This window comes from Pristiophorus japonicus, chromosome 10, assembly GCF_044704955.1.
Source record: "Pristiophorus japonicus isolate sPriJap1 chromosome 10, sPriJap1.hap1, whole genome shotgun sequence".
Taxonomy (NCBI): domain Eukaryota; kingdom Metazoa; phylum Chordata; class Chondrichthyes; family Pristiophoridae; genus Pristiophorus; species Pristiophorus japonicus.
The window spans coordinates 142,386,412-142,411,520 of record NC_091986.1 but is presented as its reverse complement, the minus strand read 5'-3'; the positions used below and the strand labels follow the sequence as shown (position 1 = coordinate 142,411,520).

At 46.2% G+C, this 25,109-nt stretch overlaps 1 protein-coding gene across 3 annotated transcripts in view; it reads right to left on the bottom strand.

Moving 5' to 3' along the window:
* dync2h1 (dynein cytoplasmic 2 heavy chain 1) overlaps positions 1-25,109 on the bottom strand; it is a 994,370-nt gene that overhangs the window by 688,663 nt on the left and 280,598 nt on the right. For all 3 annotated transcript variants that reach the window (XM_070892150.1, XM_070892151.1, XM_070892152.1), the window contains exons 51-52: positions 20,218-20,326; positions 4,590-4,703 (exon numbers count right to left, since the gene is read on the bottom strand). In XM_070892150.1, the coding sequence (XP_070748251.1) occupies positions 4,590-4,703; positions 20,218-20,326 (223 nt within the window). The remainder of the gene's footprint in view (positions 1-4,589; positions 4,704-20,217; positions 20,327-25,109) is intronic.

Sequence of the window (25,109 nt, the reverse complement as noted above, 5' to 3'; positions counted from 1 at the left end):
CAATAAGCACAGAATTAAAAACCTCCTCATGTAAAAGATAGGAATTCAAATCAATATTAATTTTGCTATTTTGCATAGGGAACCCAAACTTGAGCCGATTCCAGATATTTTATTACAAATGTGGTATCATGAGATAAATGCATATCTCTCAATGTTATTGAAATAATCAGCATATTCGAGGTCGATTGCATTGATAAAATTGACGGTTTATATTTTGTTTTAAAATAGAGATAATACAATTTAAAAATACAAGCCTTGAAATTGCAATTGGTGTGTTAGTGTTGTTTTCGTATCTTCACAGTATTCCTTTGGCGAATAATGTGAATTACTGCAAGTATTCAGAAGAAACAAAAGAAACAGGAGCAGGAGTAGGAGTAGGCTGTATGGCTACTAGCAGTGCTCGACTGGAGGAGATCCCAGGCATTACAAGCATTTGAACTAATTTGGGGAAATCCTTTACTCCCTTATCACTCAAGAATCTGTCCATTTCCGCCTTGAATATATTCAGTGATCCAGCCTCCACAGCTCTCTGGGCAGAGAATTCCATAGATTTACAACCCTCTGAGAAGAAATTTCTTCTTATCTCAATTTTAAATGGCAGCCCCTTATTTTAAGACAATGTCCCCTAGTTTTAGTTTCCCCTATGAGTGGAAATATCCTCTCTGCATCCACCTTGTCGAGCCCCTCATTATCTTGTAAGTTTCAATAAGATCACCTCTCATTCTTCTGAACTCCAATGTGTCTCGGCCCAACCAACTCTACCTATCCTCATAAGTCAACCCCCTCATCTCCGGAATCAACCTAGTGAACCTTCTCTGAACAGCCTCCAATGCAAATATATCCTTCCTTAAATACGGAGTACGCAGTACTCCAGGTGTGGCCTCACCAATACCCTGTACAGTTGTAACAGGACTTTTCTGCTTTTATACTCTATCTCCCTTACAATAAAGGCCAACATTCCATTTGCCTTCCTGATTACTTGCTGTATCTGCATACTAACTTTTTGTGTTTCATGTACAAGGACCCCCAGGTCTTTCTGTACTGCAGCACTTTGCAATTTTTCTCCATTTAAATTATAATTGGCTTTTCTGCCAAAGTGGATAACCTCACCTTTTCCCACATTTTACTCCATATGCCAAATTTTTGCCCATTCACTTAGCCTGTCTATATCCCTTTGCAGATTTTTTGTGTCCTCCTCACAATTTGCTTTCCCACCCATCTTTGTATCATCAACAAACGTGGCTACATTACACTCGATCCCTTCATCCAAGTCATTAATATAGGTTGTAAATAGTTGAGGACCCAGCACCGATCCCTGCTGCACCCCTTTAGTCACTGTTTGCCAACCGGAAAATCCCAACTCTGTTTTCTGTTAGTTAGCCAATCCTCTATCCATGCTAATATATTACTCCCAACCCCTTGAGCTTTTATCTTGTGCAGTAACCTCTTATGTGACACCTTATCGAATGCCTTCTGGAAATCCAAATACACCACATCCACTGGTTCCTCCTTATCCACCCTGCTCGTTGCATCCTCAAAGAACTCCAGCAAATTTGTCAAACATGATTTCCCTTTCATAAGACCATGCTGAATTATGCTTTTCCATGACAGTCTCCTGACTTTCAGTTATGCCACTAATCAATCACATTACTTAAGCACACAGCATTATGCTTAGATGAAATTAGACTGCCATAAGCAGCAAACAACCTTTACGGCTCTTTGAATATTAACTTACAAATCCACTTAGTGAGATGAAGAACTAAATTCACAAAAAAACCTCTGAACAAAATAGAGCAAAGGAAGGCTGAATAAATATAAATAAATATAAAATAGGTTTAAGTTGGAATTGTATCATTACATATTAAGGACATTCTGTACAATGGATAACTCCAATTTATAAAAAACAATTTTTTCTTTTTTGTTGAGTCATGGAGCCAAATCCTTAACTTTATGACACACTGCAGCATTTTATTTTTACATTAAGAATGCGAGTGAATTTAATTCGTCCGCACAAATTTGCAATGAGATACAGTTCGCATGATCTATGGAAAAGCATTAGAACAATATCCACATGAGTAACAGACTTTGAACAATTTACATAATTGGCTAAATTAAGACTAGATGATAGAAATAGCAAGCTGATTTTAGTATGTGTTCCACAAATAAGAGAAGGTGTCAATAACTAATTAATCAGATTTCTATTTCAGAATATCAGGTCTTACACACCTGTGTATCCTTTAGAAATTAGCATTCTCCACTTACTTCATGAGATAATTAAATACCCAATGTGGCATTAAAATTCATAGTTTTTATCATATTATTTATTATATATCCTAATTCTAAAACCCTAAAAATGCTTTCTTTTATTTTTCTACTATAAAATTCAGAAACAATGGGGTCAAGGTTCGGCCTGAGTTGCTCCTATTTTTTTGGAGCAACTGGTTTAGAATGGAGTATCTTAGAAATTGAAATTCTCGGCATTTAGTTTGCTCCAGTTCTAGTCAGTTAGAACAGTTTCAGTTTGGAACAGATTTTTTTTCTCAAAAGTATTTGGCCACTTACGCCTGTTTTGAAAGTTCAGGCAGTGAAAACTTACTCCAAACTAACTTAGAATGGAATAAGTGTAGATTTTTGTACGCTCAGAAATACCTTGCCTACACTTAGAAAATCAGGCGTAGGTTACAAATCAGGCGTCGGGAACGAGGTGAGCCGGGGTGGGGGGGAAAGTGTTAACAAACACTAAACTCTTCACTTTTACAAATAAAGAGCCATCATCAATAATAAATGATAAATAAACCAATAAATCAATCCAAATAAATGAAAAAATTAAAAATTAAAAAAAAATTAAAAATCACTCGATAAATAAAAAATTATTTCTACTTACCTGCAGCACCAGGGAGAAGAGGGGAAGAGAAAATGATGGGGGGAGAGAGAAGAAGATGGGGGGGGGGGGAAGAGAGAAGAAGATGGGGGGGAGGGGGATAGAGAAGAAGATAGGGGGATAGGGGGGTGTGGAGAGAGAAGTAGATGGAGGGGGGGGTAAGAGAGAAGAAGATCGGGGGGAATAGAGAAGAAGATTGGGGGGGGGGGGTGGAGAGAAGATGATACTGCCGGGCTGCTGCCGCCGTCACCAACTCTTCGCGCGGGGCCCGCCCCAGCGAGATGCAGGGTGGGCGGGTCCCGTCGACGACGAAGAAGCCGTGTCCCGCCAGGACTTTGGGCGGTTCCAGCACGCAGCCGATGCCGGACTGCCGAGCCGCCGACTACTCTTTGGGCAGGGCCCGCCCCAGCGAGATGCAGGGTGGGCGGGTCCCGTCGACGACGAAGAAGCCGTGTCCCGCCGAGGACTTTGGGCGGTTCCAGCACGCAGCCGATGCCGGACTGCCGAGCCGCCGACTACTCTTTGGGCAGGGCCCGCCCCAGCGAGATGCAGGGTGGGCGGGCCCCGTCGATGACGAAGAAGCCATGCCCCGCCGAGGACTTCGGGCGGTTCCAGCACGCTGCCGATGCCGCCGACTACTCTTCGGGCGGGACCAGCCTTAGCGAGAGGCCGGGCATGCGGGCCCCGCCGCCGAGGTAAGATGCGCAGGCCACTCGGCCGGGGATAGGGGCGACGTCTCTTCGGCCAGGGATAGGGTTGTCGCCCTGGAGACAGGACGCCGGCAGCTACTGCGCACGCGCACAGCTGCCGGCACTGTTTTCGGCGCAGGGCTGTAGCTCCGCCCCCAGCAGCACCTGCTGCGCCGTGCCGAGGTGGAATTGGGCCGACAGCTATTGGAGAATCATGAGGTAAGTATTCGCCGCAATTTTTTGTTCTATAAATTAGGCGGGCCTCTCCGATGAGCGTCGTTCTAGCGGCCGGACGAAACTTGACCCCAATGGATGGAAAGTTGTAGAGGTGGACTGAAATATAGTGCTAACAGAGCCATCTTTTTAAAAGAGCAGAATAATTGATCTTTAAAATTACTTAAATAAAATAATCCATATGTAATTGTGAAAAGCATAAAAGAACTTTAAATTCTAAAATAGCACAAATAAAGTGGATTTGCATTTTAATTGTTTTTCTTACTTAAAGGGCAGGGAAATGAGAGCAAGTGGATGGCTCTTTCAGAGAGCCGACACAGGTGCCACTTTTTAAGTTGTGAATTCTACAGTTCTATCGCGGGTCAGTTTTTACACGTACACACATATAGAACACATTTTAAATTCTAAGGAATATCAATTTTAGCTTGTTTTTGATTTGTTCTTGTGCTGTGGGAGACACTGGCAAGAAATCAATTATTGGCCATCCCTAATTGTCCTGAGGGTGTGAAGCATCAACGATATAGTGTCGGACTGGTGTTCACATGTAAACTAGACCAGGAGTGGGTCAGCAGATTCCTTTCCCTGAAGGATATTAGTGTATAGTAGGGTTTTTCCAATTACTTTTTTCTGGTGCCTGCCCACAATTTACCAGATTTATTGAATTCAATGTCATAACTTCCCATGGTGGAATTTGAACACATGGGTTGCTAGTCCAGTATCATAACAACTGCACTACTGTACCCTATTGTAGCATAACAAAAAACATTGATTTAAATTTTACTCACTATATGAGAAGTAATTAAATATTGGTCCAGTAAATTCATCTTGTGAGGCCTGGTCTTTTAAAGGTGACAGGATTGGTTCCAGTTCTTCTGGTGTGTACAGCCCAGGCACTTCACCTGACATGAGTAAAAAAAAATATATACAATCATTATGTTAGGCACTGGCTTATTTTACATATGATACACCTACACAGTTCAAGTGTAACTGTGAATAGCTAAATTTGAAAGATAAAAAATAAACAGCATGCATGCACTGAATGCTAAACAAAAATGTATGTGTATTATAGGATCCTCCTTTGGATAATAGAAGTAACCGCTCTCAGTAATTTCACTATCTCAAAGCTAGCCTTGACATATGTTCTTGCATTCTTCATGTTCTCCCCCAAATTTAGGGGTCGAAATTCAGTCCCGCCATTTTTGCCACCCAAAGATGAGAGAGCAGCACTAAAAGTGGCAGTGCGCACTCATCCTCGGGTGCCAACGGAGCGGCATCTCAGGAGGCCTACCGAATTTCCCGATGGTAGGCTGCCGGCATGCGAGATGAAAAAAAATGAAAAAAAAAGTTCTCGACAATTTTCCTCAACCACACTTCCCCACTGGTCCCATTAAAACATAAATGCTTAAAAAAAAATCATAACCACTTACCTTGATCCTTGGACGCTATCGCCCCGGGATCCCCAATGTCCTACTACCTTTCCCAGGCTGTACTGACACCTGCCGGTAAGGTGCTTCAAGGACACCCTCTGGGGCAGAGAATTCCAAAGATTCACAACCCTCTGAGTGAAGAAATTCCTCCTCGTCTCTGTCTTAAATGGCCTACCCCTTATCCTGAGACTGTGCCCCATAGTTCTAGGCACTCCAGCCAGGGGAAACAACCTCTCAGCATCTACCCTGTCAATCCCCTTCAGAATCTTGTATGTTTCAATGAGATCATCTCTCATTCTTCTAAACTCCAGAGAGTATAGGCCCATTCTTTACAATCTCTCATCATAAGACAGCCCTCTCATCCCAGGAATCAATCTTATGAACCTCCGTTGTACTTCCTCCAAGGCAAGTATATCCTTCCTTAGATAAAGAGACCAAAACTGTACACAGTACTCCAGGTGTAGTCTCACCAAGGCCCTGTACAGTTGTAGCAAGACTCCCCTTACACTTATTCTCCAACCTCCTTGCAATAAAGAACAGCAAGCCATTTGCCTTCCTTATTGGTGTCAATATAGGTTTGGAGTTCGGACTCTGAGTGTGCACAAACGCAAGCATCATCTGCATATTGTAATTCAATGACAGAGGTTGGGGCAACCTTGGATCTGGACTGGAGACGTCAGAGGTTGAATAATTTTCCACTTGTCCTGTAGAGTAACTCCACTCCAGCGGGGAGCTTGTTAAAGGTGAGATGATGCATTGCAGCGAGGAAGATTGAAGAGCATTGGTGCGATGGCACAGCCTTGCTGGACCTCGGTCTGCACTTATATTGGGTCTGTGGTGGATCCGTTGATAAGAATCACGGCTTGCATGTCATCGTGAAGCAGGCAAATTTTTGTGGACAGCCGAATTTGAGAAGGACACTCCATAATCCCTCATGGCTGACAGAGTCGAAGGCCTTTGTGAGGTCAAAGAAAGCCATGTACAGAAGTTGATGTTGCTCCCTACGTTTTTCTTGGATTTGTCACGCAGTGAAGTTGATGTCCGCTGCCCCCTTAGTGGGCGGAATCCACATTGCGACTTTGGGAGGAGCTCGTCAGCCACTGGGAGGAGACGATTGAGGATGATTCTTGCGATGATTTTTCCCTGCAGCAGACAGCAGGCAAACTCCTCTGTAATTACCGCAGTCGGACTTGTCACCTTTCTTGAAGATGGTCACGACTGATGGTCACGGTCTAGCAGCAAGATAGGGACCCAGAGAAGGTACAGCACAGACCAACAGGGAGGTCGGGACCAGAGGCCAGAATACACATGGTCACTAGTAAAGAACCAATGACCAAAGCGTTAGCGGCTGGAGAGAGAGCGGAAAGGGTAGGAGAGCAGCAAGTTAAAGCTGGGGGGGGGGCCCCGAGGTACAGTGTCAGTATTTTATGGACAAATTCGCAAGTTGCTCCAAGATTAATGCACTCCCCTACTGTGTGTGCGTGTTGGTGTGGGTGTGGGTGTGCTAGGCCCATGCAGCAGAGTCTGGTCTCCAATCGTCCTGGATCCCCTCGTCATTGAACCAAGAACTTGCTCTGTTAAGTTCGTGTGGTAGCTGGTGTTCAACGGCCACCTCACATTAAAAGAATTCACGCACAGGCATCTTCCATCCTTTAAAATTAAGTTCTGGACCTGGAACATCAGAACCCTCATGGACAACCCCAACAGCAACAGACTGGAAGGTTGTACTGCTGTACTGCTATCATTGCCTGGGAACTCGGATGCTACGATATCGACGCCCTGAGCGAGAAACAGCGGGCAGGAGAAAGTCAGCTCAAGGAATAAGGTCGGGGATACATCTTCTCCTGGAAAGGTAAACCAGAAGAAGAACGCTGTCTCCATGGGGTTGGCTTCACCATCAAAAATAAGCTAGTTTGGTATCTTAAAGATTCCCCCATGAGATATACAAACGCCTCATGTCCCTTCGGCTCACTCGAACCCGGAACCAGTATGCTACGGTCATCAGTGCGTACGCCCTAACCCTGGAAGCTACGGACAAGGCCAAAGAGGAATTCTACTCCAGCCTTGAACAATCTCTGTCCTGAGTCCCAATGGGCGACAAGCTGATTCTCCTTAGCGACTTTAATGCCAGAGTTAGAAAGGACACAGACCTCTGGAGAGGGGTGATTGGCAGGCAAGGGGTAGGGAAAACCAACTCCAATGGTATCCTCCTGCTCAGAACATGGTCTTGTCAAAACCAACACCTTGTTTCTTCAGAAAGACAAGTACAAGACCTCTTGGCAACAGCCTCGCTCTAGGCACTAAACTACGTCACCGTCCAAATGAGGGACCGCAAGGACGTCTGCATCACTTGTGCCATGACAGGAGCCGACAATTACTGGACTGACCACCACCTAATCCGCTCTGTTATCTTCAACAACGTAGCCTCAAAACAGCGGGGGCAACAGAAATGCTGCCGCAAAAAAATCAATGCTGAAGCACTCAAAGACACAGCAAAGAAAGCCGTATTCAGCCAACACCACACAGCCAACCTGACGACTTCCAATGAACTGGAGTCGCAGAGTGTCCATAATGCTTGGTCTGCCCTCAAGTCCACCATAATTACCATCTGCGAAGAGACTCTTGGTTATTCTATCAGAAAACATCAAGACTAGTTCGATGAGAACAACCAGGAGATCCAGGAGCTAATAAACCGCAAATGCAAGGCATTTTTGAATTGGAAACAACACCACAACTCAAGTGAAAGAAAGCAGATCTACAGACAACTGAAGGCCGAGGTCCAACCAAAAACTTGGGACCTAAAGAACAGATGGTGGGTGGAAAAAGCACAGGAAATCCAGCAACAAATCGACAATCACGCGTGAATAGATTTTTTAGCGCAATCAAGACCACCTACGGCCCAAGCACTCAAGGTTCCATTCTACGCAGAGCCAAGAACGAACAGGTGCTCATCAAGGACAGAGAAGCAGTCAGTGCCCACTGGAAGGAACACTTCAAGGATCTTCTCAACCAAGACTCTGTCTTTAAGGGGAACGTCCTTGACTCCATCCCACAGCATGCTACCCGTCACCACCTTGGCACAATCCTAGCCCGTCATGAGGTTAAAAAGGCCATCCGACAACCTTCCCCAGTATTGGTGCCAGTGCCCCATGAATTGAAACTCCTTCCTCCCACACCATTCTTTGAGCCACACATTTAACTCTCTGATCCGCTTGTCCTTAAGCCAATTTTCGCGTGGCTCAAGTAGTAATCCAGATATTATTACCATTGCGGTTCGGTTTATTAATTTAGACCCTCGCTCCTCAAACTCCCTCAGCAGAATCTCATTCTTAGTTCTACCTACGTCATTGGTTCCTACATGAACCACAACAACTGGATCCTCCGCCTCCCACTCCAAGACGCAAATCTTTACTGATCTCACTGTCATCATTATCTCGGCTCTCATGGTAATCAGTAGTCATGATGAGGAAGTGTCCAGCAGCAGGGTTCAATGGGTAAGGATAGTGCTGCTTTCCACGTCAAATCCTTCTGCTAGCCCCCTTCAAAGCCTGCACAGTTGGCAGAAATGAAAGTTCTAGAAAGTCAGTGCCAGAGTTAAGGCACAGTCATCATCATCATAGGCAGTCCCTCGGAATAAAGGAAGACTTGCTTCCACTCTTAAAATGAGTTCTTAGATGACTGAACAGTCCAATACTAGAGCCACAGCCCCTGTCACAGGTGGAACAGATAGTTGTTGAGGGTAAGGGAGGGTGGGACAGATTGATGATGAACAGAAGACATGGGGAAGATACAAGAATGACTGCAGCCTATTCAGTGTCGTCCTCCTGCTCTTTGTGCTAGTCCCCCTTCTCCTGAAGGGTGTTTTCCTCTTCCAGGGCCTCCATGAGAACACAACATAAGAATTTGGAGCAGGAGTAGGACATTTGGCCCCTCGAGCCTGCTCTGCCATTTAATAAAATCATGGCTGATCTGATCACGGACTCAGCTCCACTTCTCTGTCCGCTCGCCATAACCCTTCACTCCCTTATCGCTCAAAAATCTGTCTATCTCCACCTTAAATATGTCCAATGACTCAGCCGCCACAGCTCTCTGGGGCAGAGAATTGCACAGTTTTACGACTCAGAGAAGAAATTTCTTCTCATCTCAGTTCTAAATGGGCGACCCCTTATTCTTAAACTATGCCCCCTAGTTCTGGATTCCCCACAAGTGGAAATATCCTCTCCGCATTCACCTTGTCAAGCCCCCTCATTATCTTATATTGTTTCAATAAGATCACCTCTCATTCTTCTAAACTCCAATGAGTATAGGCCCAACCTACTCATCCTTTCTTCATGTCAACCCCCTCATCTCCGGAATCAATCTAGTGAACCTTCTCTGAACTGCCTCCAATGCAAGTATATCCTTCCTTAAATATGGAGACCAAAACTGTATGCAGTACTCCAGCTGTGGCCTCACCAATAGCCTGCACAGTTGTAGCAGGACTTCTCTGCTTTTACACTCTATCCCGCTTGCAATAAAGGCCAACATTCCATTTGTCTTCCTGATTACTTGCTATATACCTGCATACTAACTTTCTGTGCTTCATGCACAAGGTCCCCCAGGTCCCTCTGCACTGCAGCATTTTGTAGTTTCTCTCCATTTATATAATAATTTGCTTTTTTATTTTTCCTGCCAAAATGGATAACCTCACACTTTCCCACATTATATTCCATTTGCCAAATTTTTGCCCACTCACTTAGCCTGTCTATATCCTTTTGCAGATTTTTTTGTGCCCACCTCACAACTTGCTTTCCCACCCATCTTTGTATCATCAGCAAACTGAGCTGCATTACACTCGATCCCTTAATCCAAGTCATTAATATAGATTGTAAATAGTTGAGGCCCCAGCACCGATCCCTGTGGCATCCCACTAGTTACTGTTTGCCAACCAGAAAATGACCCATTTATCCCCACTCTGCGTTTTCTGTTAGTTAGCTAATCTGCTATCCATACTAATATATTACCCCAACTCCGTGAGCTCCTATCTTGTGCGGTAACTCTTTATGTGGCACCTTATCGAATGTCTTCTGGAAATCCAAATATATCATATCCACTGGTTTCTCCCTTATCCACCCTGCTCGTTACATCCTCAAAGAACTCCAGCAAATTTATCAAACGTAATTACCCTTTCATAAAACCATGCTGACTCTGCTACTGCTTCCTTAATAATGGATTCCAGCATTTTACTAATGACAGATGTTAGGCTAACTGGCCTATAGTTTCCTGCTTTCTGTCTGCCTCCTTTTAAAATAGGGGCGTTACATTTGTGGTTTTCCAATCCGCTGGGACCTCTCCAGAATCCAGGGAATTTTTGTTGATTACAACCAATGCATCCATTATCTCTGCAGCCACTTCTTTTAAGATCCTAGGATGCAGGCCATCAGGTCCAGGGGACTTGTCCACCTTTCGTCCCATTATTTTATCGAGTACTTTTTCTTTTGTGATAGTGATTGTTTTAAGTTCCTCCCTCCCTATAGCCCCTTGATTGTCTATTATTGGGATGTTTTTAATGTCTTCTACCATGAAGACCGATACAAAATATTTGTTCAAAGTCGCCGCCATTTCCCTGTTCCCCATTATTAATTCCCCAGTCTCATCCTCTAAGGGACCAATGTTTACTTTAGCTACTCTCTTCCTTTTTATATACCCGGAGAAGCTTTTACTATCTGTTTATATATTTCTTGCTAGTTTACTCTCATACTCTATCTTCCCTCTCTTTATTTTTTTTTTCGTCATCCTTTGCTGATTTTTAAAAACTTCCCAATCCTCTTGGCACCTTTGTATGCCATTTTTTTCAATTTGATACCATCCTTTACTTCCTTAGCTAACCATTGATGGTTCTTCATTCTCTGACAGTCTTTCCTTCTCGTTGGAATATATTTTTGTAGAGATATGAAATATCTCCTTAAATGTCTACCACTGTTTATCAACTGTCTTACACTTTAATCTATTTTCCCAGTCCACTTTAGCCAACTCTGCCTTCATATCTTTGTAATCGCCTTTGGTTAAGATTTGATAGATTGAGTAGTCTGGGTCTTTACTCGTTGGAGTTCAGAAGGATGAGGGGTGATCTTATAGAAACATTTAAAATCATGAAAGGGATAGGCAGGATAGAGGCAGAGAGGTTGTTTCCACTGGTAGGGGAGACTAGAACTAGGGGGCACAGCCTCAAAATACAGGGGAGCCAATTTAAAACTGAGTTGAGAAGGAATTTCTTCTCCCAGAGGGTTGTGAATCTGTGGAATTCTCTGCCCAAGGAAGCAGTTGAGGCTAGCTCATTGAATGTATTCAAGTCACAGGTAGATTTTTAACCAATAAGGGAATTAAGGGTTACGAGGAGAGGGCAGGTAAGCGGAGCTGAGTCCACGGCCAGATCAGCCATGATCTTATTGAATGGCGGAGCGGGCTCGAGGGGCTAGATGGCCTACTCCTGTTCCTAATTCTTATGTTCTTATATAGGACAGTGGTTTGAGATCCAACTTTCTCGCCCTCCAACTGAATTGGAAATTCAACTTGCTATGGTCACTCTTTCCGAGAGGATCCTTTACTATGAGATCATTTATTAACCCTGTCTCATTACACAGTGCCAAATGCAAGATAGCCTGCTCCCTGGTTGGTTCCACAATGTATTGTTGTAAGAAACCATTCTGGATATATTCTATGAACTCTTCCTCAAGGCTACCTTCGCCAATTTGATTTGTCCAATCAATATGAAGATTAAAATCGCCCATGATTATTGACGTATCTTTCTTTATTTATACTTCATCCAACAGTGCAGCTACTGTTAGGGGCTCTATAAACTACGCCCACCAGTGACTTCTTCCCCTTATTATTCCTTATCTCCACCCAAACTAATTCAACATCTTGATTTTCTGAACCAGTATCATTTCTCACTGATCTCATTCTTTATTAACAAAGCTATCCCACCTCCTTTTCCTTTCTGTCTTTCCTTCCGAATTGTCAAATACCCCTGAAAATTCAGTTCCCAGTCTTGGTCACCTTGCAACCACATCTCTGTAATGGCTATCAGATCATACCCATTTATGCCATCAACTTATCTATCTTGTTACAAATGCTGTGTGCATTCAGATAAAGTGCTTTTAATTTTTTCTTTCTCCCCATTTTTCCCTGCTTTGACCCCACTTTCTGATACACTCTTATTTTTATACATTCTGTCTCTTCCTGTCACACTCTGGTTATCGTTTCCCCCACCGCTACCCTGCTCTAATGCCTTCTTAAAAATATCCACTCATCTGAACCCTCCCCTCCAATGTTTAGTTTAAAGCCCTCTCTACAGCCATTGTTATTCGATTCACCAGGACACTTGTCCCAGCATGGTTCAAGTAGAGCCCGCTCCAACGGAACAGCTCCCTCTTACCCCAGTACTGGTGCCAGTGCGCAATGAACAGAAACCCATTTCTCCAACACCAGTCTTTGAGCCACGTGTTCATCTCTCTGATCTTATTTACCCTATGCAAATCCAAAGATTATTACCTTTGTGGTTCTGCTTTTTAATTTAGCCCCTAGCTGCTCATACTCCCTCAGCAGAACCTCTATGTCATTGGTACCTATGTGGACCATGACAACTGGATCTTCCCTCACCTACTCCAAGTTCCTCTCCAGCCCAGAGGAAATGTCCTTAACCCTGGCACCGGGCAGGCAACAGCCTTCACTCTCGACTGCAGAGAACAGTATCTATCCCCCGAATGATACTGTCCCTTACCATTACAACATTTCTTTTTACTCCCCTCACTTGAATGGCCCCCTGTACCACGGTGCTGTGGTCAGTTTTCTCTTCCTCCCTGCAGTCCCTGCTCTCGTCCACACAGGGAGTAACATCATCATCATCATAGGTAGTCACTCGGAATCGAGGAGGACTTGCTTTCACTCCCAAAGTGAGTTCTTTGATGGCTGAACAGTCCGATACAAAAGCCACAGACCCTGTTACAGGTGCGAGACATTCGTTGGGGAAGGGGTCAGTAGGGCTGGATTGCCGCACGCCCCTTCCGCTGTCTGCGCCTGGCCTCTTCATGCTCCTTGCGTCAAGCCTCAAAGAGCTCAACGCCCTCCCGGATGGACTTTCTCCACCTCGGACGTCTGCGGCCAGGGTCTCCCAGGTGTCAGTGATGATGTCGCACTTTACCAGGGAGGCTTTCAGGGTGTCCTTATAACGTTTCCGCTGTCCTCCTTTGGCTCGTTTACCATGAAGGAGCTCCATATAAAGCATTTGCTTAGGGAGTCTCGTATCTGGCATGCGTATTATGTGGCCTGCCCAGTGAAGCTGATCGAGTGTGGTCAGTGCTTCAATACAGGGGATGTTAGCCTGGTCGAGGACACTGATGTTGGTGCGCCTGTCCTCCAAGGAGATTTGCAGGATCTTGCGGAGACATCGTTGGTGATATATCTCCAGCGACTTTAGGTGCCTTCTGTACATCATCCATGCCTCAGACCCATACAGGAGGCCGGGTATTACTACAGCCCTGTAGACCTTGAGTTTGGTGGTAGATTTTAGGGCCTGATCTTCAAACATATTTTTCCCCAGGCGGCCGAAGGCTGCGCTGGCGCACTGGAGACGATGCTGAATCTCCGCATCAAGGTCTGCCTTTGTTGATAGGAGGCTCCCGAGAGGTAGGAAATGGTCCACGTTGTCCAGGACCGCGCCGTGGATCTTGATGATTGGAGGGCAGTGCTGTGCGGCGATAACAGGCTGGTGAAGGACCTTTGTCTTATGGATGTTAAGCATAAGGCCTATGCTTTCATATGCCTCAGTGAATACATTGACTATATTCCGGAGTTCAGCCTCTGAATGTGCACAGACGCAGGCATCGTCCACATACTGCAGCTCAATGACAAAGGTTGGGGTGATCTTGGACCTGGCCTGGAAACGGCGAAGGTTAAACAGCTTTCCACTGGTTCTGTAGTTTAATTCCACTCCAGTGGGGAGCTTGTTGATTGTGAGGTGGAGCATGGCGGCGAGGAAGATTGAGAAGAGGGTTGGAGCGATAACACAGCCCTGTTTGACTCCAGTCCGGACGTGGATTGGGTGTGTAATGGATCCGTTGGTAAGGATCACGGCCTGCATGTCATCGTGAAGCAGGCGAAGGATGTTGACAAACTTTTGGGGGCATCCGAAACGGAGGAGGACGCTCCATAGACCCTCACGGTTGACAGTGTCAAAGGCCTTTGTAAGATCGAAAAAGGCCATGTAAAAGGGCTGGCGCTGCTACCTGCATTTTTCCTGCAACTGGCGCGCTGCAAAGATCATGTCTGTTGTGCCCCGTAGGAGACAAAATCCACATTGTGATTCCAGGAGGAGCTCCTCAGTCACAAGGAGAAGACGATTGAGGAGAACTCAAGCGACAACTTTCCCAGTGGCTGAAAGGAGGGAGATTCCCCTGTAGTTGCCACAGTCGGACTTGTCCCCCCCTTTTAAAAAATGGTCACAATCACTGCATCTCTCAGATCTCCCGGCATGCTCTCCTCCCTCCAGATGAGAGAGATGAGGTCATGTATCCGCACCAACAGCACTTCTCCACCATATTTTAGTGCCTCAGCAGGGATTCCATCCGCACCCGTAGCCTTGTTATTCTTAAGCTGTTTTATGGCTTTGCCAACCTCATGCAACATTGGAGTTTCACTGAGTTGGTGGCGGGGTCATGCTGCGGGATGGAATAGAGAACACTCGAGTCAAAGGCAGAGTCTTGATTGAGGATATCTTCAAAGTGCTCCTTCCATCAGGCCCTGACAGCCTCGGTGTCCTTGATGAGTGCTTCCCCGTTCTTGGCCAGGAGTGGGGTGGGGCCTTGGAAGTTTGGACCGGAGGAGGCCTTGACTGCAGCGAAGAATTCTCGCATATCGTGGCTGTCGGCCAGTTGTTGTATCTCCTGTGCTTTCTCCATCCACCACCTGTTCTTTAGGTCCCGAGTTTTTTGTTGGACCTGAGCCTTGAGCCATCTGTAATGTTGTTTTGCAGCTCCTGAGTTGGGCTATTGCTTGAGGCTCAGAAATGCTTTGCGCTTGCGATCTATTAGTTCTTCGATCTCCTGATCATTTTCATCAAACCAGTCCTGATGTTTTCTGGTTGAGTGACCAAGTGTCTCTTCACAGGCACTGGTTATAGAGGCCTGGAGGGCAGACCAAGCGCTATGGGGATTCAGCATCTCAGGGTCATCAAGGCACGCCAGATTGGCTGAGGCACTGGCTGTATAGGGCTCTCTCAGCTGGGTCTCTAAGTGCCCCGGCATTAACTTTTTTTCGGAACTGCTTCTGCTGTCCCCTCTGCTTTGGGGCAATGTTAATGTTGATGATGGATCGGATTAGGCGGTGGTCCATCCAGCAGTCGTCAGCTCCTGTCATGGCGCGGGTGATGCACACATCCTTGCGATCCCTGGCTCGGACGATGACATAGTCAAGCAGGTGCCAGTGTTTGGAGCGAGGGTGTTGCCACGATGCCTTGTATTTGTCCCTCTGGCGGAACAGGATGTTGGTAATGAGGAGTTCATGCTCTAGACATTTTGTCAGGAGTTGGGCACTGCTGGAATTGACTTTTCCTACCCTCTCTCTGCCGATCACTCCTCCCCAGAGGGCTGTGTCTTTGCCAACCCTGGCATTAAAATCACCCAGGAGGATCAATTTGTCGCCCGTGGTGACACGGGATAAGGATGTCTCAAGGTTGGAATAAAAACCCACTTTAGCCTCATCCATTGCATCGAGTGTGGGGGCGTACGCACTGATGACTGTGGCACATTGGTTCTGAGATAGGGTGATATGGGGAGTCATGAGGTTGACCTCATTGACCCCACAGGGGGAGTCTTTGAGGCGGTCGACCAGCTCATTCTTGACAGCAGAGCCGACTCCATGAAGGCGGCATTCTGCCTCTGGTTTCCCTTTCCAGAAGAAGGTGTAACCTCACCATGTTCCTTCAACTGGCCTTCCCCTGCCTGCCGGGTCTCGCTTAGGGCGGCGATGTCAATGTCAAAACGTCTGAGTCCCTGGGCAACTATGGCGGTGCGGCGTTCTGGCCTGTTGCTGTTGGGATTGTCCATGAGGGTCCTGACGTTCCAGGTCCCGAACTTCATAGTGACGGAGTGGAAGATGCCTGTGCGTGAGTTCTTTTAACGTGGGGTGGCCGCTGCACACCGGCAACCACACGGGCTTAGCTGAGCAAGGTCTTGGTCCAGTGGCAAGGGGGTCCAAGACAACTGGAGACCAGGCACAGCTGTATAAGCCTAATTGCCTAAGACAATGTGTTGGCTGCAAGCTCGGCGCCGGGTAGCGCCATTGATGGTAGATGGTCCGAGGCTAGGTTGGGGGGCAGGCATTAGGAAGGTGACTTCCAAAGTTATTTTAAAAGATTAAAAGTTGATAACGGTTCCCAATTTATTTCAAAAGTTTCTAAGAGTTGCTAAAAATCTAAGATGTAAATCAGTAATAGATTATAAAAGTTTCCCCAATTTAAAAAGTTTCTAAAAGTTGTTAAAAGTCAAAGATGTAGGTTAATAATAAATGTTTTAAAGTATTTCGGTTGAGAGTCTAAAATGTAAGTTTTAAAACTTGTCAGTCTCCGGCTCAGCTGCTGAGGTTGGGCCGCACCTCCGGTCAATATCCGCTAAGGTGGAAGGCGAGCCGGCCTGAAGGTGCCAGTGTCGGTGGTCTGGGCAGGGCTGGTGTCCCTGGAGCTCCACTAGGCTGGAGTCCCTCCTATCTCGGTGTCCCCACCGGGCCGGAGCCCACGCCCCCCCCGGTGTCCCTGCCGGGCCGGAGCCCCCGCTCTCCCGGCTTCCCCGCTGGGCTGGAGCCCTTGCTCTCCTGGTGTCCCCGCTGGGAATTCTTGGAAGGCGGTCTCCACCTCCAGCTGGCTAAGGGTATTGCCTTGTCGTGAGGTACGAGCGGAGCAGTCATTAATGTCATCCTTCTGTCCCCGGCTGAAGGGACTCCGCACCGGCCGCTTCTGTCCCCACAGGGAGTAACAGCCTCGTACCTGTTGGACAAGAGCAAGCGCTCAGACTCCTCCACCGTTACCTCCTGGATCCCTATACCTTCCTCACTTGTAGTCACACCCTCCTGTCCCTGACCACAGGCCAAATTTGAATTAATTAATCTAAGGGGTGCGACTGCCTCCTGGATCGCAGCGTCCAGGCAACCCACCCCCTCCCTGATGTGTCGTAGTGTCTGCAGCTCGGACTTCAGCTCATCAACACAAAGCCGAAGTTCCTCGAGCTGTAGACACACTTACTGCAGATGTGATCGCTGTGGACCTCAATGGGATCAACCAGCTCCCACATGCAACAGCAGAAACACTTCGCCTGTCCTGCCATCGCTAATGTATTCAATTAATTACATTTTTTAAATTTTTGAACATTTAGCTTTCAATCCCAGTTCTTAATTTAAACTAATACCTACAAGAGAGAAATACTGACCAACGAATCACTTCCCTGCTTTCCTGTGACGTCACACTTTCAATCATTTTACTTCTTGTCCTCCCAGGTCAATTGATGCTGTTTGAGCTGGCTGCTTGGTGTGCCGCTGGGCTCTCCCTCTCGCTGTTTAAAAGCTGCCACTCCCGCTCTGGTCTCGCACTGCTTGGTGATGTTGCCTCTTTGCAAATAGAAGTTGTGCAGCATACAGCAGAATATTATGATCCTTGAAACCTTAGCCAGCTGGGGTGTGATGCAGCAAAACCAGCTAAGATTTCTCGTGTGCACTTCAAATACCTATGTTTACCTTGGGATGATGCAGAGAGGTCATGAATTCTGGTTTCAGAGGATAGCCTTGATCATCCAGGAGCCTCCATAAGGCTTGCCTTTTTGGGTCAAATATTGGTAACTTATCGACTTGGATAATCCAGTAGTGCTCATCACAAACAAGCTGAATCTTCAGAAATTGAAATCATTTTTGATTTACAAGGTAATTGTATTGCGCAATGGAGAATGCCAGGCTGCATGGATGACATCTGCATCTACGGGAATCCTGCCAGTTGGTAAAAATTGCAAAGTTCTCTAATGTTGCTTTGCTTGTCTATGGGGAAGCAAATTGCCTGCTCATGCAGACAAGGCACCTACCACTTGCTTTATACATCTATGTACTGCGGATTAACTGATGTAGTTGATGTCATCAAAGGAATTGTTGTAACTTTCATAGGCACTGACAAATGGAATGCTTGTGGATATGCTCGAGAGTACTTCAATTTGTACAATTCTTTCACAGCTCCTTGTGAAGCATTGCTTGCACAAGCACTGCTATTCTGATAATTATAGGTATCTACATCTCGGTCTTAAATGCGGGTGTAACAATACCAGTAAATAGGGGGATAGCAGTTCTGGTGCAACCCTCCATTCGTCCTCCATTTCCTGCTCCAAAAAGCAAAGAGATGAGGGGATTCCCATGGAAGAACCAATTATGGTACTATTCCAGCTGTTGGGAAAAAGTGGCTGTGCCACAACAAGTGGCATTTAAGTAACAGCAAAGACATTATGCTCCTGCCTACCAGACAGCTGCTGCTGCTTCCTGCCAGTTGTGGGCAGGAGACTGGTTGAGGTTATGCAAGTGGGGCCCAGGAGTGAAAATCTCCCGGATCTTAAGCTTCTGAGGTTGGGGCACTTTGTTGTCGGCCTCAGCCCCCACCTGCTTGACTCAGGTCCCAAGTTAAAATTGGGGCTAAGTTCTTACACGAATCAAATCACCCATGAGTAGTGCGAGATGTGCTAAATGGAAGAAGATTAGGTGTTCCAGATCGCAATTCCTTTTTCTATTCAGTTATGGTAATTACTGCCTGAAAATCTGACCAAAATCACTTATGCATTCCCAATTTTTATTCAATCATTAATATAGCCCTTTTCTCATATATTCTCCTCTTCACCTCCATAAAGTATTTTATTCTGATCTGCCAGTCTGTGACAAATCTGTACTGTTGTTTTAACTCCCTTTGCATTACAAACCTTCAGCCAGATGATCCCACTTGGTAGTTTTCCCTTTCCTATAGAATCTACTTCCCTTGCCTCCAAAGTGACCATCACAGAGTTCTACAGCCCTGTATTTTCACATCTATTCGATCCTTACTCAGAGTACTATATCTTGCTATAATAAAACAGAAATATGCATCTAGAGAGAGAAAACAGAAATATGCATCTAGAGAGAGAAAAATATGTTAATCATACGTTAAGTGTGAATAGCTTTAGGAGTAATGGAAATGAAAGCAGCAAACAAGCAGCAAAATCGCTGGGTGAAAATACAACTACCTTCCACGTTTATTAAGGAGACTCCCTTTTAAGAAAGAGAATGCAACATTATTTAATGCATCTACCATCCATTGCTCACTTAATTTGGGCGCTGAGCTCCTGTACTGCTGTTTAGTTGCTCAGACAGAATTAAGGAGCCATCAGCTTGTTTATTTTTTGCTATCTCAATAATTCTGGTACGCTTGCCCTCAACACCACAGGCGTTTCCCCAACAAATTATTGTATGCTATGCACAGCCGGTGCACTGCCCAACAGAAAGAAAGGCTGCCTGCATCCGATGCTCAACAGCAGTAATGATGGCAACATCGCATTATTGGCTCCATAATTTAATAAACTTCATTTGGAGTAGTATATTAGGTCAAGCATTTAGTATGTTAAAAAAAAAACTGAGTCGGCTGTAGCCTGAAGATGCATGAAATGTGTTACAGGTCTACTGCAGAAACTACTAAATAGATATACACAAGCACATAATATCACCACGCAGAAAAAGAATGCCATTTATTCATGAAATATATTTACAAAATAAAGTGCAATGGTCCTTCAGTGTTTCAGCAGACAATAGCTCAAAGTTTGTTGACCTATAATTATTATTTCCCTGGTTATACCCCTGGTTGCACACCATCAGTGGGAGCTACTGTGGGAGGAGCTGGAGTGACAGCTGACACGGGGAAAAGAAAGATATTTCATATAATTACAACTTAGATACAGACCTGACGACAGGAGACTGTTCACCATCTCAAGGAACTGAGCATGCACAAACTGGTAGTCCTCCAGGAGCAACACAACCTGATGTCCATCCAGACCTGCAAGCTGCATCACCTGGAGGGAAAGTTAAATGATGAGCAATCTAACAGGGAAATGCTTAATTGCTATGCACAGTACACATTCCAACAGGTCAAGTTCAAAAAAACATTACTAGGCTGCTGAGAACAATAACAGCCAACCTGTTACTGAACCTGTAAAGAAATGGCTTGACTCTGCCAAGTAAATATAATACACAATTCATGATTAATAATTAAAAGGAGAAAAATAGCACTTTCTTGTAAACTCCTTCAAATCAATTTTTCATAATTTGTCCTAATTGTATGAAGAAATTCCAACCTTTTACAGTGACGAGGCTGGATGGATGCCTCATCGTGTCTTCGAACTAGAATAGACTGACACCAAAGAAGCTATTTTCTATTTTAACCACTTCCCTCCTTGTCAGACCTCCAGTGCTGGATGAGCAAAAGTTTTCTCCAACTAAATATTGGGAAGACCGAAGCCATTGTCTTCGGTCCTCACCACAAACTCCGTTCCCTAGCCACCAACTCCATCCCTCTCCCTGAGAACTGAGGCTGAACCAGACAGTTCGCATGCTTGATGCTGTATTTGACTCCGAGATGAGCTTCTGACCACATATCCACGCCATCACTAAGACCGCCTACTTTTACCTCTGTAACATCGTCAGATTCCACCCCTGCCTCAGCTGGACTTGTTATCCACCCCTCACTTTATGGCATTTCCTGTAGATTATATTCCCATCTGCTATTCTCACATCAAATGTGTACTACCAAAGTGTCACAATGCAAGTTAAACTGTATCGGCCATCTTTCTTCCCATTCATTTAATCTGTCTTTTGTAGTCCTCAGTCCCGGCTACAAACGCCGATCCCCTGCAATCAATTCCATTCCTATTATAATGTATTTGCTTCTTTGCTTAAGAATTCATAGCAACACATTGCTATTAAGAACTAGTTGGTTTATTAACAAAGGTTTAACAATCACAATACACGTTACCAGTTCATCCACTAGGCTCACAATTACATACCTCATTGTGGATGACCTAGACCCAACTAAATGGGGTTTTGTTGAGTCTTGTGAACATCACGTGACTGGCTAAGTCACTCACATTTTGGAGCAACTAGTTTAGAATGGAGCATCTTAGAAGTTGCAATTCTCGGCATTTGGTTTGCTCCAATTCTAGTGAGTTAGAATAGTTTTGTCTTAGAACAATTTTTTTTTCAAAAGGGGGCGTTACCAGCGGCTTACACCTGTTTTGCAAGTTTAGGCAGCGAAAACTTACTCCAACCTAACTTAGAATGGAGTAAGTGTAGATTTATGTACGCTCAGAAAAACCTTGCTTACACATAAATCAGTTGTCGAGAACGGGAGATGGCAAGGTGGGGAGAGGGAAGTTTACAAACATTAAACACTTCATTTTTACAAATAAAGAGCCATCAATAAATGATAAATAAATCAATAAATCAATCAAAAAAAATTAAAAATAATAATTTAAAAAATCAGTAAACAAAAAATTAAGTTTCTACTCATCTACTGCAGCTGGGAGTCCTCCAACAGCGTGCTGGGACAGGCCCCCACCCCCAGTGTCTCTCTCTCTCTGTCTCAGTCAGTGTCTCTCTCTCTCTCTCTCTCTGTCAGTGTCTCTCTCTCTCTCTCTCTGTCAGTGTCTCTCTGTGTTTCTGACAGCGAGGGGTGGGGGTGAGAGGGGGGAGGGGGGGAGGAGGGAGAGGGTGGGGAGGAGAGAGAGAGGGGGGGGGAGAGAGGGAGGGGGGAGAGGAGGGGGGAGAGAGGAAGAGGGGGAGGGCTGAACGGGAGGGGGGGGGAAAAGAGGCTGAACGGGAAGGAGGCTGAACGGGAGTTGGGGGGGGGGGAGGTTGAACGGGAGGGAGGGAGGCTGAACGGGAGGGCGGGGGGTGGGGATGTTGAACTGGAGGGGTGGCGGGGGGGTGAGGCTGAATGGGAGGGGGGAAGGCTGAACGGGAGGGGAGGGGGGGGAAGCTGAACGGGAGGGAGGGGGGGTGGGGTGGAGCTGAACGGGAGGGAGGAAGTAAGAGAGGTGGAGCTGAACAGGAGGGAAGCCCGAGTCCCGATCTTCAATGCCCGGGGAGCTACTGCACATGCGCGCACACTCTAACACTGTAGCATGCATGTGCAGAGGTCCCGGCACTGTTTTCAGCGTCAGGACCTGGCTCCGCCCCCGACTCCTTGTGCTGTGCCACGCCGAGGCCAAAGACGTCCTGAGGAGCTCAGAGAATCACAAGGTAAGTTTTCGGCGCACTTTTTATTCCAGAAAGTCGGCGCACCTTATGAAGGTACGCCGTTTTTACAGAGAGCGGAAACTTAACCCATTACACCTATCTCTGGTTATTGTCTCAGGCTGAATCAAGCTTGGTGTCCTGAGCTGAGCTCCAGATCCAATAACCTCTTCATCATCAAGACTATATATTTCCATCTCCTTAATAGTGACTACAGCCCCCTGCTGCTGATGCACTTATACATGCCTTCATCACCTCCCCTACTGCCCTTGCCGATGTCACATCCTCCAATCTCAAACTCTGGCTTGTCTCAAACTCTGTTGCATGTATCCTGTTTCGCTTGCCCACCATTCTGTCCTCACTGCCTCCCCACAATGGTTCATCTTTAAATACCTCTGTGGCTTTGCTCCAACCTATTTCTATAACCTCCATGAACATACTGTTCCTCTGACTCAGATACCTTTGTAAATACCTGTCCATCGCCCAGCCTTCAGCTGCCTATGTTATACTCTGGAATTCTCTCCCTAATTGTACTGTTCCTTGGCCTTGCTTTAATACTTCAAATGCACCCTCAAAACCCATCTCTTTCAACCAAACCTTAATCATCCCTCTCAACCTCTCCTGCACTTGCTCAGTATTCATTTTCCATATGTCTATCTGTGAAGCAGACATTCTTTACATTACATTGTTAAAGTTTCATTTTTCACACATGCTGCAAACAACCCCTTCTTTATAGGAACTTAAATCATTTTTTTAGGTAAATTACCTCAGAAAAAAATTGGCTGATACTTTACACAAAATAATTCAGTTATTTTTACTGCCCTAAAAATGGTTTCCCTGGGAGTGGGGCCTGATGAATTCATGCTCAATAATTTTCAATTGGATGGAGCGGGGCTTTCGTCCTGGCACACACTGTGCTTGGCTAGTGTTGCTGTCAATCATTAAAAACTTTGGAAGTTGCAGACACAAGAACATGCTGGGAGCTGCAGGATGCTGGTTAATCTCTTCATCTGACACCAGTAAGTCTGGGAGCCTCCTAGAAATGTATTACATTAACAAAAAGACTAACAGTTTATAAAGCATGCCAAGGATTGTTGTGTGTAAATATTGCCCCATTGTGGCCCCAAGTTTCGACATGATTTGCTCCTGATTTTTAGGAGCAACTGGTGTAGAACGGAGTATCTTTGAAATCGGAATTCTCGTCATTTAGTTTGCTTCAGTTCTAGTAAGTTAGAACAGTTTCACTTTGGAACAGATTTTTTTTTCCAAAAGGGGGCGTGTCCGGCCACTTACGCCCGTTTTCAAAGTTTCGTCAGTGAAAACTTACTCCAAACTAACTTAGAATGGAGTAAGTGAAGATTTTTGTACGCTCGAAAAAACCTTGTCTACACTTTAGAAAATCAGGCGTAGGTTACAAATCAGGCGTAGGGAATGGGGGGGGGGGTGGTTTAAAGGGAAGTTTACAAACATTAAACACTTCAGTTTTACAAATAAAGAGCCATCATCAATAATAAATGATAAATACATCAATAAATCAACCAATAAATCAATCAAAAAAAATTAATAAGAAATATTTTTTTTTAATCAATAAATAAAACATTTTCTACTTACCGACTGCAGCACCGGGAGCAACCCCCCCCCCCCCCCCCCCACCAGTGTGTCTCTGTCAGTGTCTCTATCTCTCTGTCTGTCTGTCTGTGTCTCTCATTCTCTATCTGTCAGTGTCTGTGTTTCTGACAGCGAGGGGAGGGGGAGGAATGGGGTAGAGGGAGAGAGGGGGGAGCAGAGGGAGGGAAGGGGGAGGGATGGGGGAGAAGGGGGAGGGATGGGGGAGAAGGGGGAGGGATGGGGGAGAAGGAGGAGGGATGGGGGAGAAGGGGGAGGGATGGGGGAGAAGGGGGAGGGATGGGGGAGAAGGGGAGAAGAGGGAGGGGAGAAGGGGGAGGGGGAAAAAGGGGGGGGGGAGGGGGGAGAAGGGGGGATAGGGGGGAGAAGGGGGGATAGGGGAGGAGAAGGGGGGATGGGGGGAGAAGGGGGAGAAAGGAGATGGGGGGAAAGGAGATTGGGGGGGGAAAGGAGATTGGGGGGAAAAGAGATTGGGGGGGAAAGGAGATTGGGGAGGGAAAGGAGATTGGGGAGGGAAAGGAGATTGGGGGAGGAAAGGAGATTGGGGGAGGAAAGGAGATTGGGGGGGGGGGGGAAAGGAGATTGGGGGGGGGAAAGGAGATTGGGGGGGGAAAGGAGATTGGGGGGGAAGAGATTGGGGGGAGGGGAAGGAGATTCGGGGGGGGGAAGGAGATTGGGGGGGGGGGGAAGGAGAAGGGGGAGGGAGGCTGAACGGGCCGGGCCCGAGACTTCGGGCAGGGCCCGTCCCCAGCACCAGATTTACAGGTAGGTGGCGTTGGGTCGGGTCGGGGGGAGTGCGGGTCGGGGGGAGCGCGGGTTGGGGGGGTGGTGGGAGAGAGGTCGGTTCGGTTCGGGTCGGGGGGGGGGGGGGGGGGGGAGCGGGAGTCGGGTCGGTGTCGGGTCCGGTCCGGAGGCGGGAAGCGGGAGTCGAGTCGGGTC